The sequence below is a fragment of the Rana temporaria genome, chromosome 11 (assembly GCF_905171775.1).
Source record: "Rana temporaria chromosome 11, aRanTem1.1, whole genome shotgun sequence".
NCBI lineage: Eukaryota > Metazoa > Chordata > Amphibia > Anura > Ranidae > Rana > Rana temporaria.
Window position 1 is genome coordinate 1,695,920 of NC_053499.1, and position 17,278 is coordinate 1,713,197.

General features: G+C 51.4%; 1 protein-coding gene across 4 annotated transcripts in view; it reads right to left on the reverse strand.

Moving 5' to 3' along the window:
* The window catches only part of DENND2B (DENN domain containing 2B), a 170,014-nt gene that overhangs the window by 58,785 nt on the left and 93,951 nt on the right, over positions 1 to 17,278 (reverse strand). For all 4 annotated transcript variants that reach the window (XM_040327872.1, XM_040327873.1, XM_040327871.1 and 1 more), the window contains 2 exons: positions 15,775 to 15,911; positions 1,794 to 1,936 (listed from right to left, as the gene is read on the reverse strand). In XM_040327872.1, coding sequence (XP_040183806.1) covers positions 1,794 to 1,936; positions 15,775 to 15,911 — 280 coding nt within the window. The remainder of the gene's footprint in view (positions 1 to 1,793; positions 1,937 to 15,774; positions 15,912 to 17,278) is intronic.

The window sequence follows — 17,278 nt, forward strand, 5'->3', positions numbered from 1 at the left end:
TCATCATCTCCTGCGCAGTCCCTGTCTTTGGCCACACCCACTGACGCGTTTCACACAGGTTGGGCTTAAATCGTAAAGGACCTCATAGTAGGTTTTCCATGTGAGCGTTCTGTCCCATGGTCCCAGCAACAACCTGCTTTACATTTTTGCGAGTGGGCTGTCCCTGTATATTTAGCAGTAAGGTCCGGGGCGGGAGACTTGTAAAGGGGGCTGTCAGGGCCGCCATCAGGAATTATGGGGCCCATAGGTGTGCGCAGTCTATTGCATTAGGGTGTGCACCCCAAAGCTCAAACACAGACTACCGATCACTCACCATGTTCATTCAGAAAGGGAAGGGGCTGATAAATACATATTTACCGGCCCCTTCCCTCACTCATCCTAAAACATCTCCGCAGCAACAGCCGGCAGGAGAGGAAAGGAGGGAAGCCGGAGGGGGTGCAGAGGGAAGGAGTGGGGAGCCAGTAGGGGGAAACCTGTGCTGCACAGAATGATTAGGGTGTGCCTGGGCACACCCAACACCCTGTGCGCACGCCTATGATGGGGCCCCTTACACAGCTTCAGCAGGCATGGGCCCCCTGCTGCCGTCTCGAATTGAGGACCTCCGGTCCCTTTAATAAAAAAGAAATAAAAAAAATATCCCAAATTTTTTTTTTTAAAGGGGGGGTAGCCATCCGGGGTGCTGGGGACCTCTGGGCCCTTTAATTAAAGCTCAGGGCCGCACTCTGATGACATCATATATTATATATATATATATATATATATATAAAATATATGTCGTCATCAGAGTGCGGCCCTGAGCTTTACACGTAACATGAGCAAATACAGTCAGGGGTGGGCAAAAGGGAAGAGCTGCCCTGGGCGCAGGGCGTATTTTAGGGATGGGGGGGGGGGGGCACCAAGGGCCAGATTCACAAAGAACTGCGGCGGCGTAACGTTTCGTAGATACGTTACACCGCCGCAAGTTTTCATCGCAAGTGCCTGATTCACCAAGCACTTGCGTGAAAACTTACGCCGGCGTAAGCCCGCGTAATTCAAAGGGGCGTGTGCCATTTAAATTAGGCGCGCTCCCGCGCCGGACCTACTGCGCATGCTCTGTTTTGAAATTCCCGCCGTGCTTTGCGCGAAGTGACGCAATTTTTTCGAACGGCGGCGTGCGTAGCGTACTTTCGTATTCCCGGACGTCTTACGCAAACGACGTTGATTTTAAAATTTCGACGCGGGAACGACGGCCATACTTTATACAGCACATACGTGTGCTGTGTAAAGATAGGGCAGGTCAAACGACGACTAAAATCCATCAAAAGATTTCCCTTCACTTCCTGTCCCACAGCCACAACAGGAAGTGAGAGGAAATCCCTGGTTGTCACTGGGACTGGTGTCCCCATCAAAAGACTTCCCCTCTATACCTGTTCTGGTGACAACACAAAATTCTGGATTTCCTCTCATTCATCACTGTAAACAGGACAAATACAGAGGGTGAATCTCCCAATAAAAACATGGCAGAGGTTCTAATCCCTCTCTACTCCGATTTCCCACACACAAAAAAAAAAGTTTTTCCTTTAGTTTTACTTTTAAGACAAAACCTCTGATCCGGAAATCCAATCATAAAGAGAACAGAAATATTACATTTTGGGGGGATTAAACCATTAATATGCCCCCCCAAGACACCCAGAGACAAAGCTACAGCCCCTGGGAGGCATGTCACAGTCTCAATCTGGGTGGAGTCTTGTCAAAAGGGCTCCGCCCCCACGGGGCCAGCGGCTCAAGAAGAAAAAAAGAAGGGTGTCACCCACCTGGGTCGGAGTGGTGTACTTCCTGTCTGGCGTCCTCCACATCCTGTTGGCCGGGTCGGCGGGGCCGTCGGGGGACAGCTGGGACTTGCGGTGTCGCCCCTTCAGGTCCACATCCTCGTAGGGGTTCTCCTTGGGAGATTCGCCTGGAGATGAAGAAGAAGACGCGCGGCGTTAGGAAAACAGGAGAAGTGAGCGGCGCGCTCGGCACAAAGTCTCCGGGAGATTCCTGAGTGAGTCATTCCCGTCTACAGCTGGAATCTGGCACCGCGTCCCGATCCCAAATCTGCTCTTTGTTTTTTTATATTCCCTAAAAAAAAAAAAAACACAAAAGGAGAAGAAAAAAAAACGCACGAGACTCGACCCCGAGATCCACCAGCTGGAGCGCGTTCCCTGCGAGGGGCGCCGCCGTTCCCTGCCAGGGGCGCCGCCGTTCCCTGCCAGGGGCGCCGCCGATCCTTGCCAGGGGCGCCGCCGATCCCTACGTCCCCTGACAGACCGGACCTTGTAGGGATTTTATATTGAGAACCGATCACCGTTCCAACAATCCAAAATGATCCGAAGAGTCATCGTCACTGCGCAGAATCACTTGCGGAAGATTGATGGAAAGACCGGGAGCCAATAAAAGATGTACAGTCAGGGGGCCACCAATAGACAAGTAAAAGGGCTGCAGTTTGGAGACCCCCCCTGGTCTAGTTTTTTCTTTGTCTGGCCCTTGGGACACTATTCCTCCCACTGACACCAATGATGGGACACTATTCCTCCCACTGACTCCAATGATGGGACACTATTCCTCCCACTGACACCAATGATGGGACACTATTCCTCCCACTGACACCAATGATGGGACACTATTCCTCCCACTGACACGAAGGACGGGACACTATTCCCCCCACTGACACCAATGATGGGACACTATTCCTCCAGCTGATACCAATGATGGGACACTATTCCTCCCACTGACACCAATGATGGGACACTATTCCTCCCACTGACACCAATGATGGGACACCATTCCTCCCACTGACTCCAATGATGGGACACTATTCCCCCCACTGACACCAATGATGGGGCACTATTCCTCCAGCTGATACCAATGATGGGACACTATTCCTCCCACTGACACCAATGATGGGACACTATTCCTCCCACTGACACCAATGATGGGACACTATTCCCCCCACTGACACCAATGATGGGACACTATTCCTCCCACTGACACCAATGATGGGACACTATTCCTCCCACTGACACCAATGATGGGACACTATTCCTCCCACTGACACCAATGATGGGACACTATTCCTCCCACTGACACCAATGATGGGACACTATTCCTCCCACTGACACCAATGATGGGACACTATTCCTCCCACTGACACCAATGATGGGACACTATTCCTCCCACTGATACCAATGATGGGACACTATTCCTCCCACTGACACCAATGATGGGACACTATTCCTCCCACTGACACCAATGATGGGACACTATTCCTCCCACTGACACCAATGATGGGACACTATTCCTCCCACTGACACCAAGGATGGGACACTATTCCTCCCACTGACACCAATGATGGGACACTATCCCTCCCACTGACACCAATGATGGGACACTATCCCTCCCACTGACACCAATGATGGGACACTATCCCTCCCACTGACACCAATGATGGGACACTATCCCTCCCACTGACACCAATGATGGGACACTATCCCTCCCACTGACACCAATGATGGGACACTATCCCTCCCACTGACACCAATGATGGGACACTATCCCTCCCACTGACACCAATGATAAAAAATGATAAAAATTATACAAATGAAAAAAAAGATTTGTTGCAAATGACGAACATCAGAGAGGAAACTCAACCGACACGACTTGAACCTCGTTCACACTGCGCATTCTAATTGCATTCCCGCTCGCAATTTTGGGAAACACACGTTGCGCATATTCCCTCGAACGGCTGCCTTATGCACAATTGTCGCTCCAAAGAAGCCAAGACTCCGTTCACGCTTGAGCGTTTCACAAGATTCTGCCTGCTATTCCAGAATCGCTGGACGCGGTCGCAGTGCTATTATTTCTTAATGACATCTCAAATGCGGTGCGATTTTGCTGCGATTGTCGCGTGACAAAACGCATGGAAATCGCTGCAAACGCCGACACGCCAAACACACTGTAAAACCTAAAGTTAGACAGGAAAAGTCTCCACGGTTTGCGGGGATTGGGGTTCCCAGTGCCGGGAACTCAGGAGATTTACAATGCAAGGGAGGGGGAGGGGCACATTTTATGACTCCTGGCTCCCGGCTCACGCGTGACAAGACGGCATGACTTTCTGGCTCACACATGGATGTGGTTTTGTCCCCACATTTCATGCCTCCAGTTGGTAGCGATTCCATTGCCAGCAGGAACTCCGCCAAGACTCGTCATTCAAATGCTCGGAATCTGCAGACATGGTGAAGCCGTTCAGTTGATCGATCCTTAGAGGGGGGAAATTTGGGATCCAAGTGGGTGTAGAATCTCAGACATTGTGGACCTCCTGGGATTGTCGCCCACTACAGTCTCTAGAGCAGGAGATCTTAACTGCCGGCCCACGGCCTCCCTCCTCCCAGGCCTTTAGTTAGCTGCAGATTGCCCAACCTATGACAGCGCCTCCAAGCCCTCATAGTGCCACCCACCCTCCCATAGTGGCCCAACAACCTCTCGCTGCACCTCCCAGGTCCCATAGTGCCACCCAACCTCCCAAAGTGGCCCAAATTGTCCAACAATCTCTCACAGTGCCACCAAGCTCTCATAGTGCCACCCAACCCCCCATAGTGGCCCAACAACCTTCAACAGTGCCACCCAACCTCCCATAGTGGCCCACAGTGTCCAACAGCCTCTCACAATGCCTCCCAGCATCCATAGTGCCCCTAAACCTCTCAAAGTGTCTCCCAACTCCCAAAGTGGCCCAAATTGTCCAACAATCTCTCACAGTGCCACCAAGCTCTCATAGTGCCACCCACCCTCCCATAGCGGCCCAACAACCTTCAACAGTGTCACCCACCCTCCCATAGTGGCCCAACAACCTCTTGCTGCACCTCCCAGGTCCCATAGTGTCACCCAACCTCCCAAAGTGGCTCAAATTGTCCAACAATCTCTCACAGTGCCACCAAGCTCTCATAGTGCCACCCAACCTCCCATAGTGGCCCAACAACCTTCAACAGTGCCACCCACCCTCCCATAGTGGCCCAACAACCTCTCGCTGCACCTCCCAGGTCCCATAGTGCCACCCAACCTCTCAAAGTGGCCCAAATTGTCCAACAATCTCTCACAGTGCCACCAAGCTCTCATAATGCCACCCAACCTCCCATAGTGGCCCACCGTGTCCAACAACCTCTCACAATGCCTCCCAGCATCCATAGTGCCCCGAAACCTCTCAAAGTGTCTCCCAACTCCCAAAGTGGCCCAAATTGTCCAACAATCTCTCACAGTGCCACCAAGCTCTCATAGTGCCACCCAACCTCCCAAAGTGCCCCACAGTGTCCAACAACCTCTCACAATGCCTCCCAGAATCCATAGTACCACCCAAACTCCCATAGTGACCCAGAGTTCCCAAAAACCTCTCACAGTGCCTCCCAGCTCCCATTGTGCCACTTAACCTTCCATAGTGGCTCAGAGTGCCCAGCAACCTCTGACAGTGCCTCCCAGTTTCATTAGTGCCTCCCATAGTGACCCAACAACCTTCAACAGTGCCACCCAACCTCCCATAGTGCCCCACCTCTCACTGCACCTCCCAACTCCCATGGTACCACCCAACGTCCCATAGTGACCCAGAGTGCCCACAAACCTCTCACAATGCCTCCCAGCTCCCATGGTGCCACTCAACCTTCCATAGTGGACTAGAGTGCCCAGCAACCTCTCAGTGCCTCCCAGCTCCCATAGTGTGACCCAGCCTCCCACTGCGGTCCGTAGTGCCCAACAACCTCTCATAGCTCCGCCCAGCATTCTTAGTGCCATCCAACCTCCCACAGTGACCCAACAATTTCTCACAGTGCCTCCCAGCTCCCATAGTGCTACAGAACTTCCCATGGTGACCCACAATGCCCAACAAGCTTTCAAAATGCCTCCCAGAGCCCATAGTGTCACCCAACCTCCTATAGTGACATACAGTGCCGAATCTCTCACAGTGCCTCCCAGTTCCCATGGATTAACATAATGATAGGTCATATTTTGCATATATACAGGGTGCTGTTACATGTAAATCTGACTTAATTATCAGGATATAAAATAATGGATGTGGAGGCCTTTTGGTGGGCGTGATTTTTCTTTTTCAGCATTTCCTTCTTGGACTCAGGCAGCACAATGTCTTGGGCCGGCCCTAACCAGGCCATTTATAAACGTTCCCATTTGGTTCAGTTGCAGTGTGCGATCCGCTACACATACAGGGAAGGGGGCGCACAGGGATCGGTCACCCTGCGATCTTCTCTAGTCACAGACTCAATTTTCAGATATTTGAATTTTTCCAGATCTCCTCAGACGGCTCTCCGGTACGTTTTTCCTGCAGATACGTGGGAGAGGATGAAAACGAGGGTCCCCCGTCTGACCTCCCGGCGACCCCCAAACGCTGTTTATTTGCGCAGATGTGCCGGATGCTATAGATTCGCGGTTTGAGCTCGCTGACATAAAACCGCGCATAGCACAAACATGACATTATCGGACCTGCGCGGGGTTGAAGATTTTGGCAGCGTTGGGTCTGCACCTGGGAAGTGAGCGGCGGACAGACGATGAGTAACCAGATCAATGGAGGCCATGGGCTGCTCAACTTATTTATTTTACATCATGTACAATATGAATGTGAGATTCCTAATTAAACTGGATGGAAACCAAAACTTTTTATTTTTGGAAAGAATAGGAAAAAAAAAAGGGTTAACCCCCCTGGCAGGTTTGTTTTTTCTGTGTCCCGAAGATCTCTCTTCATTTTCTGTCCCAAGGACACAACAGAAAGTAAGAGGAGATCTCCCCAAAGCAAGAGGATAGGCCCCCCCCCCCAGAAAGTTCTCACCGACAGGGGTCCGTTTCTACTAAGAGAAGTATATACCCGGTGAGGCACAGGGGCACACTGGGTAACACGGGGACACTGGAGACACAGGGTGCATTTGATAAGATGGAGCACACGAGAAGAAACGAGGGGTGCATTGGATAAGATAGCGCACAAAAAGACACGGGTGCACTGGAAGCACAGGGGGTGCATTGGATAAGATGGGGCACACAAGAAAACACAGGGGTGCATTGGAGGCACACAAGATGACACAAGAGTGCATTGAAGGCATAGCGGTACATTGGATAAGATTGGGTGCATAAGACGACATGGGGTGCATTGGAGGCACAGGCGTGCATTGGATAAGATGGAGCACACAGGAAGAAACGGGGGGTGCATTGGATAAGATGGGGTGCATAAGAAGATATGGGGTGCATCGGATAAGATAAGGCACAAGAAGACACAAGGGTGCACTGGAAGCACAGGGGGTGCATTGGATAAGATGGAGCAAACAAGAAGAAACGGGGGGTGCATTGGATAAGATGGGGTGCATAAGAAGATATGGGGTGCATCGGATAAGATAAGGCACAAGAAGACACAAGGGTGCACTGGAAGCACAGGGGGTGCATTGGATAAGATGGAGCAAACAAGAAGACACGGCGTGAAATGGAGGCACAGGGGTGCATTGGAAGCACAGGGGGTGCATTGGATAATATGGGGCACATAAGAAGATACAGGGGTGCAGTGGAGGAACAGGGGTGCATTGGATAAGATGGGGCACACAAGATGACACAGGGGTGCAGTGGAGGCACAGGGATGCATTGGATAAGATAGGGTGCATGAGACATGGGGTGCACTGGAGGCATAGGGGTGCATTGAATAAGATGAGGTTCACTGGAGGCACACAAGAAGACACAGGGGTGCAGTGGATAAGGTGTAGCACATAAAACACAGGGGTGCAGTGGAGGCACAGGGGTGCATTGGATAATATGGGGGCACATAAGCAGATACAGGGGTGCAGTGGAGGTACAGGGGTGCATTGGATAAGATAGAGCAAACAAGAAGACACAGGTGTGAGGTGGAGGCACGGGGTGCATTGGATTAGATGGGGTGCATAAGACATGGGGTGCACTGGAGGCACAGGGGTGCATTGAATACAACGAGGTTCACTGAAGGCACACAAGAAGACATAGGGGTGCAGTGGATAAAGTGTAGCACACAAAACCCAGGGGTGCAGTGGAGGCACAGGGGTGCATTGGATAAGGTGTGGCACACAAGAAGACACAGGGGTGCAGTGGAGGCACATGGGTGCATAAGACATGGGGTGCACTGGAGGCACAGAGGTGTGTGTTGGATAAGATGGAGCACACAAGAAGACACATGTGTGCAGTGGAAGCACAGGGATGCATTGGATAAGATGGAGCAAACAAGACGACGTGGAGTGAAGTGGAGGCACAGGGGTGCATTGGATAAGATGAGGTACACAAGAAGACACAGGGTTACACTGGAGGCACATTGGCTGAGGTGCACAAGACTGTAATGGGGTCCCCCCGGGGGCACACCAAGCACACTTGAAGATATGGGGTTGCATTGGATAAGATGAAGCACACAAGAAGGCACAGGGGCACATTGGATAACATAGAGCACCCAAGAAGACACAGGGTTGTGCACTGGAGGCACAGAGGTGCACAAGAAGGTTGGGGGGGTGCACTGGAGGCACAGGGTACACTGGATATGATAGGACACACAAGAAGACACTGGGGGTGCACTGGAGGCACAGGGGATACATTGGATAAGATAGAGCACACAAGAAGGCACAGGGGTGCATTGGATAAGATAGAGCACACAAGAAGGCACAGGGGTGCATTGGACAAGACAATATGCACTGGAGGCACAGGAGCACATTGGATAACATAGAGCAACCAAGAAGACACAGGAGGTGCATTGGATATGATGGAGCAAACAAGACACGGGGTGAATTGGAGGCACAGGGGGTGCATTGGATAAGATGAGGAACACAAGAAGACACAGGGTTGTGCACTGGAGGCACAGGGGTGCATTGGATAAGATGAGGGGTGCACAAGAAGGTTGGGTGGGGGTACACTGGAGGCACAGGGTACATTGGATATGATTGGGCACACAAGAAGACACGGGGTACACAAGATTGTATGGGGGTCCCCCCGAGGGCACACTCAGATATGGGGGTGCCCTGGAGGCACAGGAGCATACCAGAGTGTACAGGATCACACTGGGTGACATGGGGTGCCCTCGGAGATACAGGGGCAAATTCTGCACATGAACATCGAGGCACAAGGGGGCAGCAGTACAGGGGCAGCTGACATGAGGTAAGGCTGGAGGAGGACATGAAGAACACAATGGGATCCGAGGAGAAGGAAGGGAGTGACCCCACAGGGGGAATGTACCCAGCGGGGACACAGAGGGCAATGGGTCGTGGTGCTTCGCCTCCATCCTCTCAAGTTCTGACGAGTGGAAAAGAATCCGCCGAGTGGGATATAGATAACGATCTGCAATGGACACACAAGGCGTCTCTCCTGACTACACGTAAAGGGCGGAGCACAATCCATATCAGACCGCCATCACCCCGTCCGCCCATTAAACTCGGGGTCCTCCCCGGGAGGAAAATGACATCACAACACAAAAATGGGATTCGGTAATATTTATCGGCTTTCAATCTGGAAACGCTTCCAGGAATTAAACCCGAGTCCCTTTGGTTTTAGAGGATTAGTCCGTCGAAATATAAGATTTGTAGAGAGTGAAATCTCACTTCTGGCGATTTACATCCCAACAGGTTACAGGGGGGGGGGGGGGGGGGGGTGGAGAATTGGGAAGGGTTCCCATAAAAGTTCCAGATTTTTGGGAATAGAGAAGTCTTTATAGATCTGAGCCTGCAGTCCGCTCACATACTTTGTAATAAAAACATCTTTGCCATTCTGAAGCTTCCCTCCAACCACTTTGCATATTATTTTATATATACTGTGATTCTGTACTTGCCAAATGGGCTGCAGAAATCTCCCTCCACGGAGTCTGGCTGCGGCCATTTTAACTGTGGGCAGCTGAAGCTGCTGCCCGTTCACTTCCTGGATTTACACACAGAGGCACACCTCCTGCTCTGCTGCTCTCAATGGCCCTCTTATGACTCATCCCTCCCTCCCTTTTTGGCAGAGAGTGAGTGAGAGAGCGAGCTGTGCATGAGGTCATAAGCCTAGGCTAATGACCAGACAGGAAACAGGAAGTGAGCTGTATAAGGGATTTACTGGATTTACTATCCAAAGTTAAAACAACAACAACAACAACAACAACAACAACAACAACAACAAGGGCAGAAGGTTTAATAGATGGAAAGATGAAAAAAAAGAAAAAATTACTGAAGGTCCGCTTTAGGAATCACTCATTAAATGCAAGGAGGGGAGTGACCATCCCATTTTTTTTAAATAAAATATACATGGGGGGGGGGGGGCGGCTGGGGCACAGAAATCAGGGGGTGGAGCTCAGATCTCTGGAGGTAGACAGTTGAGAACTATAATCTCCAAGATGCACTTGAGAACTCAGTGGGTGGAGCTGGAAATTAAAGGGGTGGAGCATAGAACTCAGTGGGTGGAGCTGGAAATTAAAGGGGTGGAGCATAGAACTCAGTAGGTGGAGCTGGAAATTCCAGGGTTGGAGAATAGAACTCAAGGGGTGGAGCTGGGGGAACTCAGAACTCAAGGGGTGGAGCTGGGGGAACTCAGAACTCAAGGGGTGGAGCTGGGGGAAACTCAGAACTCAAGGGGTGGAGCTGGGGGAACTCAGAACTCAAGGGGTGGAGCTGGGGGAACTCAGAACTCAAGGGGTGGAGCTGGGGGAAACTCAGAACTCAAGGGGTGGAGCGTTGAGAACTGATCTTTAGGGTGCACCTAAGAACTCAGACCTCATATTGTGGAGCTGGGATCTCAGAACTTGGAGGCTGGAGAGGGGAACTCAGAACTCAAGGGGTGGAGCTGGGGGAAACTCAAAACTCAAGGGGTGGAGCTGGGGGAAACTCAGAACTCAAGGGGTGGAGCTGGGGAAACTCAGAACTCAAGGGGTGGAGCTGGGGGAAACTCAGAACTCAAGGGGTGGAGCTGGGGGAAACTCAGAACTCAAGGGGTGGAGCTGGGGGAAACTCAGAACTCAAGGGGTGGAGCTGGGGGAAACTCAGAACTCAAGGGGTGGAGCTGGGGGAAACTCAGAACTCAAGGGGTGGAGCTGGGGGAAACTCAGAACTCAAGGGGTGGAGCTGGGGGAAACTCAGAACTCAAGGGGTGGAGCTGGGGGAAACTCAGAACTCAAGGGGTGGAGCTGGGGGAAACTCAGAACTCAAGGGGTGGAGCTGGGGGAAACTCAGAACTCAAGGGGTGGAGCTGGGGGGGAACTCAGAACTCAAGGGGTGGAGCTGGGGGGAACTCAGAACTCAAGGGGTGGAGCTGGGGGGGAACTCAGAACTCAAGGGGTGGAGCTAGGGGGGAACTCAGAACTCAAGGGGTGGAGCTGGGGGGGAACTCAGAACTCAAGGGGTGGAGCCGGGGGGGAACTCAGACCTCAAGGGGTGGAGCTGGGGGGGAACTCAGACCTCAAGGGGTGGAGCTGGGGGGAACTCAGAACTCAAAGGGTGGAGCCAAGAACGCAGATCTCTGTAGTGGAACTGAGAATGCAGGGGGTGGAGCTGAAAACTCAGGGGTGGAGTTTACAACTCAGAACTCATACCTCAGGATGTGGAGGTGGGAACCCAAAACTCATGGGGGTGGAATTGGGAACTTGGTTTGAAAGCAACAGTCTCTCTGCAGAAGTCCAATAATCAAATCGGCAAAGCTCATGCTCCCTGCAGAATTCTAGCTCTGACACCTCAGCGAGTGTGTTGGACCTCTGCAGAGAGACCACTGCTTTCATACAGAGAGCCAAAAGGCCCTTCTCGGACAGGGGGCAGGCTTTTCTACTCTATTCTGTGGCTGCTTTATAAAGAAAACAACCTTCAGGACATTGAACGTCTTTGGTTTCGATGCACCTGGAACATATTTAGCCCTTTTTTGGATTTCTTTTTTCTCTTTATACTCGGATCGTCGATCACTAATAGAAAGAGAAATGAGATTCCCCGGAGTGCCGATCCCTTCGGAATGGTAGAATCTCATTGGTGGATAATCCGGTGAGGACGTTGTGCCGGGAGAAGAGCGTAGAGCACCTTCCGGAGGTTCTGGAGACCCAAGTCCACCGGCTCTTATCTTCTGGGGTTTGTGAAACTTTTCTGATCCTCTTTATAAAAATAACTTTTGGTCGGCGGCCAGGAAAGCGTCTTATTTCTCCAATCTCGCCGCCTGCTGCGCAGACAATGTGTTTTCAATCAGGACCCCGCTGAGTTTTCCATGTAGCGGAGGAGTAATTGACTTGGTCTCACTTCCATGTTTGGCTCAGACGGAGGACTGACACCAACAGCTGGAGCTGTCCAGAGCTGCTCATTGATTGCCCCCCCCCCCCCCCCCCGGGGGTCTCGTTTTCTGGGGCCCCGAAATTGAAGGGGGGGGGGGGTGGATTTACTTCACTGGATGACACAATAGAGAAAAGTAAAAGGTCAGACTGAGAAGTACGCAGAACGGACGGGTCCGACCCTGAAGAACGTGTCCATAAATGGCCGGAGCCAAGCAAGCGATCCTCCCGGCTCATTCCTGACCCAAAACAGGGCCGATCGATTGGCTGATTGGATGTTTTAGGGCTTTAACCACTTCAATACCGCACGCCGTCCTGGACTTTTGGCGGGGGTATCTGAATGATGGGAGCAGCTACAGGCGTCATTCAGGTATCATTCTTTGCAGATTCTGCGCCCCATAAAAACGATCATATCAGCAGTTCTGCCGCTTGATCGTTCTTATAGGTGGCAGGAGGGGACGCCCCCCTTCGCCGCTATCTGGTGCTTCTCCGGGCTCTCCCGTGCCATCGGATACCCAGAGAAAGAATCGTCCGGCGCCGGTGACTTGTCGTTAAGGTTCCCCTATCGAGATGGTTCCTGTAAGGACTGCACAGGCGCAATCCTTGCCGACGGAAATCTCCGAACCTCGGCCGGCATCCAGGCTCATTCCTTAACATCCCCGTGGATTGGAGGATGTTAAAAAAAGAGCCAGGAGGAGGACGTGAGGCCGACTGGCCACTTTCCTCAAATTCCACGTCGCCCTGGAGGTTCGGTGATTTCCGTTGGCAAGGATTGCGCCTGCGCAGTCCTTACTGGAACCATCTCGATAGCCGGAACCATATCGTCAGATCACCGGCTCACGACGATAGAGATTTCTGGTGACCAGATGATCACCTGTCATCTCTATGACCGCCGGAGGCCCTGGGCGCGACGTTATGACGTCACGCCCCGGGTTCCCGGAAGAAAACAAAGCCGCAATCGTGGCTGTCAGCATGAGATCGTGAATACCCCCCCGATTTCATGCTTTCCAGCCTGGAGGAGAGATGTGAGGTCTTATCGACCATCTCTCCATAAAGAGGACCCGTCACCAACAATTCCTATTATAAGGGATGTTTACATTCCTTGTGATAGGAATAAAAGCGATCCAAAAATATATGTAAAAAAATAAAAAGTGTAAAAAATTGTAATAAAATTTAAAAACACCCCCTGTCCCTGGTAGATCAGGCTCAGAAGCAAACACGCACGCAAGTCTCGCCCACAGGGGAGGTATGGCCACGTGCGTTAGAGTGTGTGCAACAATTCTAGCGCTAAAATGTGGAGATTTTTTAAGTACTGAAGTTTGCCGCCATTCCACGAGAGTGCGCAATTTTAAAGCGTGACGTGTTGGGTATCTATTTACTCGGTGTAACATCATCTTGCACATTATACAAAAAATAAAATAAAAAAATTGGGCTAACTTTTTATAACCGTTTTGTTATTTTTTTAATTCATGAAACCGTTTTTTCCCCCAAAAAAAGGCATTTGAAAAATGATTGCGCAAATACCGTGCGAGATAAAATTGCAATGACCGCCATTTTATTCCCTAGGGTGTCTGATAAAAAAACATATATAGTGTTTGGGGGTTCTGAGTTCTAGAATAGGATTAGGGAGGGCCGTTCTTCACAGGAGAAGCCACTGTAATTCTCAGCAGGTCCCAGGCAGGACCGGGGACAAGGGGTGGGCAGGAGGGTCCCCTGGGCACTGTGGTATCATGTGTGGCGGGAGGGGGGGGGGTGGGATTTGTGCTAAGAAGGGAAATTTTGGGGGGTTTGTGCGAAAAAAAAAAAAAAAAAAAGGGCAATATGGCAGGGAGGGGATTTGTGCTAAGAGAGGATTTTTTTTTTGGAGGGGGGGGGGGAGAGATTTGTGCTAGCAGGGATGATTGAGGGTATTTGTGCTAGGAGGAGAAATGTGTGTGGGTGGGGGGATGTGTATTCATGCTAGGATAGGGGAGAATTTGTGCTGGGAAAAGGGGGGGGGTGGAAAGGAGGATTTGTGATCAGAGGGGAAATTTGAGGGGTGTGGGGGGCATTGCGCCATGAGCCCACCCAAGTGTTACAACAGGATCCTCAATCTGGCCAATCAGAAGCGGGTGCGAGACCTGTTATCTGATTGACCCGAAAAAGAGAAGAAGACTCCTGATTGGCCCCCAAGAAGGAAGGAGGAAACGGAAGGTGCTGCCGTGGAGAGCAGGAGAATGGAAAGCCGCAAAGGGGTAAATGCGACCCACTAAGGGGGGGGGGGGGGTGTCGGTGGCAAAAAAATCCACCGGCCGCCCAAAGTACACAATTAGTTAATAATAATCCAATGTAAAGTCCTTTGGGGAAAAAAAGAAAGTTTCCCTGGCAGATCAGACACAATAATTAGTGGATGATATATGACTTATGGGGGGGAGGGGCTTAGATATGGTATCTCCGGAATTCCTGGGCCAAGGTCTTTCCCTGTCGGTGTTCTGTCAATATCACCAACCCATCAGAAACTCCAACCATGCCGGTTTATTTAAAAACGTAGTATTCGTTGATTTTGACGAATTGGTGGTTGGACACCGACAACCGAATAGAGTTCCGGTACGGGAAGACGGAGCTGTTTTGACAGCACAGTGGACAAAGTTGTCGCTGCCTCGGAGACGGCCATTTTGTTGGCCAGTATCGGAGCAAGAATCTCCGCTCATAATATCCTGTACCGGACTCTAGTCGGTTGCCAGCGTCGTGTCCGACCGCCAATTCGTCCAAAACTCCAATTACTGATGGTTTTTACATAAACCAGAGGTTAAGCGCTTGGAGTTTCTGACGGGTTGGAGAACTTGACAGAACACCGGTGCTGCAGGTTATAGAATCACTACATATACAATGTATCACTTTTCTTCCCATCAATCCTCCGCCACCCCTCACCCACCCAGACGGGTCACATGGTAATAAAAGGGACCTCCGGGGGGCTCACTCACATGGGTCACATGATAATGAAAGGACCTCCGGGGGGCTCACCCACATGGGTCACATGGTAATGAAAGGACCTCCGGGGGACTCACCCACACGGGTCACATGGTAATGAAAGGACCTCCGGGGGACTCACCCACAACCACCCAGACGGGTCACATGGCAATGAAAGGACCTCCGGGGAACTCACCCACAACCACCCAGACGGGTCACATGGTAATGAAAGGACCTCCGGGGGACTCACACAGACGGGTCACATGGTAATGAAAGGACCTCTGGGGGACTCACCCACAACCACCCAGACGGGTCACATGGCAATGAAAGGACCTCCGGGGGGCTCACCCCTCACCCACCCACACGGGTCACATGGTAATAAAAGGACCTCCGGGGGGCTCACCCACCCACACGGGTCACATGGTAATGAAAGGACCTCCGGGGGACTCACCCCTCACCCACCCAGACGGGTCACATGGCAATGAAAGGACCTCCGGGGGGGCTCACCCAGACGGGTCACATGGCAATGAAAGGACCTCCGGGGGACTCACCCACTATGTCTTCATAGGCGTTCTCTTCTAAAGTGCTTTTGGAACCGGATCGGTGCTGCTTCTCTGTACCGTTCTGTACCGGAGACGGGGAACCCAACGACTGGACGCTGGACGCATCTTCAATCTCCAGAGATTTTCTGCAGCGAAATAAGAACAGGATGGAAAGATGGGAGGCGCTCTGGTCTATGTCAGCGATTCTAACTTCCTACTGAGATAAGATTAGAAAGGACCCCGCCGGCCCATGGAGCGAAAATCCAGCAAATAGACAGACAGGAGGACACAAGTCTACGTCCTCTGAGCCTCTCCTTTCACGCCGGCCTCTATTTCGTGCCCCCGGCCTCCCCACCCCCAAAAATCCCTTTGTCTGTTGGGAGGGGTCTACCTTGTTCTGATTCTCAACTCCGCCCAGCTGAGGTTCTAGGGTCAGCATACAGAGATCTACTATCCATGCAATGGGGCAGCTCTTGTCCGACCCGGGCATGCCCCCCAACCTGTTTCACTCTGCCCCTGGAGCTTAATCATAGGGATGATTAAGCTCTGGGGGCGGAGTAAAAAAACGCACTGGGGGCGTGACCTGGTTGGAGCCCTCAGAGCAAAACCCAGTAAGGAGGTGTATGACATCCTGGGTTCCAACCAGGCCACGCCCCCCATGTGTTTCACTCCACCCTCAGAGCTTTATCATGATTAAGCTGCAGGGCTGAGTGAAACCTCACAGCAAAACCCTGTAAGGAGATGTACGACAGCCTTAGGTTAGGCTCCAACCAGGCCATGCCCCCAAAGCATTTCACTAAAATGTGTTGGGGGTGTGGCCTGGTTGGAACCCGGACTGAGAGTTTTGCAGCGATGTTTCACTCCGCCCTGGAGCTAAATCATAGGGATGATAAAGCTCTGGGGGTGGAGTGAAACACATAGGGGGGGGGGGGCGTGGCCTGGTTTGAGCCCAGCCTCAGGCTTCGATACACCTCCTTACAGGGTTTTGCTCTGAAGGCTCCAACCAGGTCACGCCCCCAATGTGTTTTACTCCGCCCCTGGAGCTTAATCATCCCTACGTTTAACCCTTTTGGCGCTGGCCACATGCAAATATGCAGCCTTTTGGAGTCTGGGCCCTGGTGCCGAGCGGCCCCATAATTGTGTGAATCGGGGTGAATACAGCTGTGTGTTCATGTTTAAGCTGTACACAGCACCCGGACTCCCCAGGTGAGAAAATGACACCTGGTTTTACTTTGAAAACAAGAATAGAGTAAAATAGAATAGAAAATAGAGAAAAGAATAGAATAAGGATGGAAAATAATAGAATATGAGTAAAACAGAACAGAAAATAAAAGAATAGAATAAAATAGAAGATAAAGGAATAGAATGATAGAACAATATAATAGAAATAATATACTGTATTTATCGGCGTATACCGCGCACTTTTTTGCCCTAAAAATCGGGACAAAATCGTGGGTGCGCGGTATACGCCGATACCCGCGCCGAGTTTGAATACTGCGCCGGCATATACCGA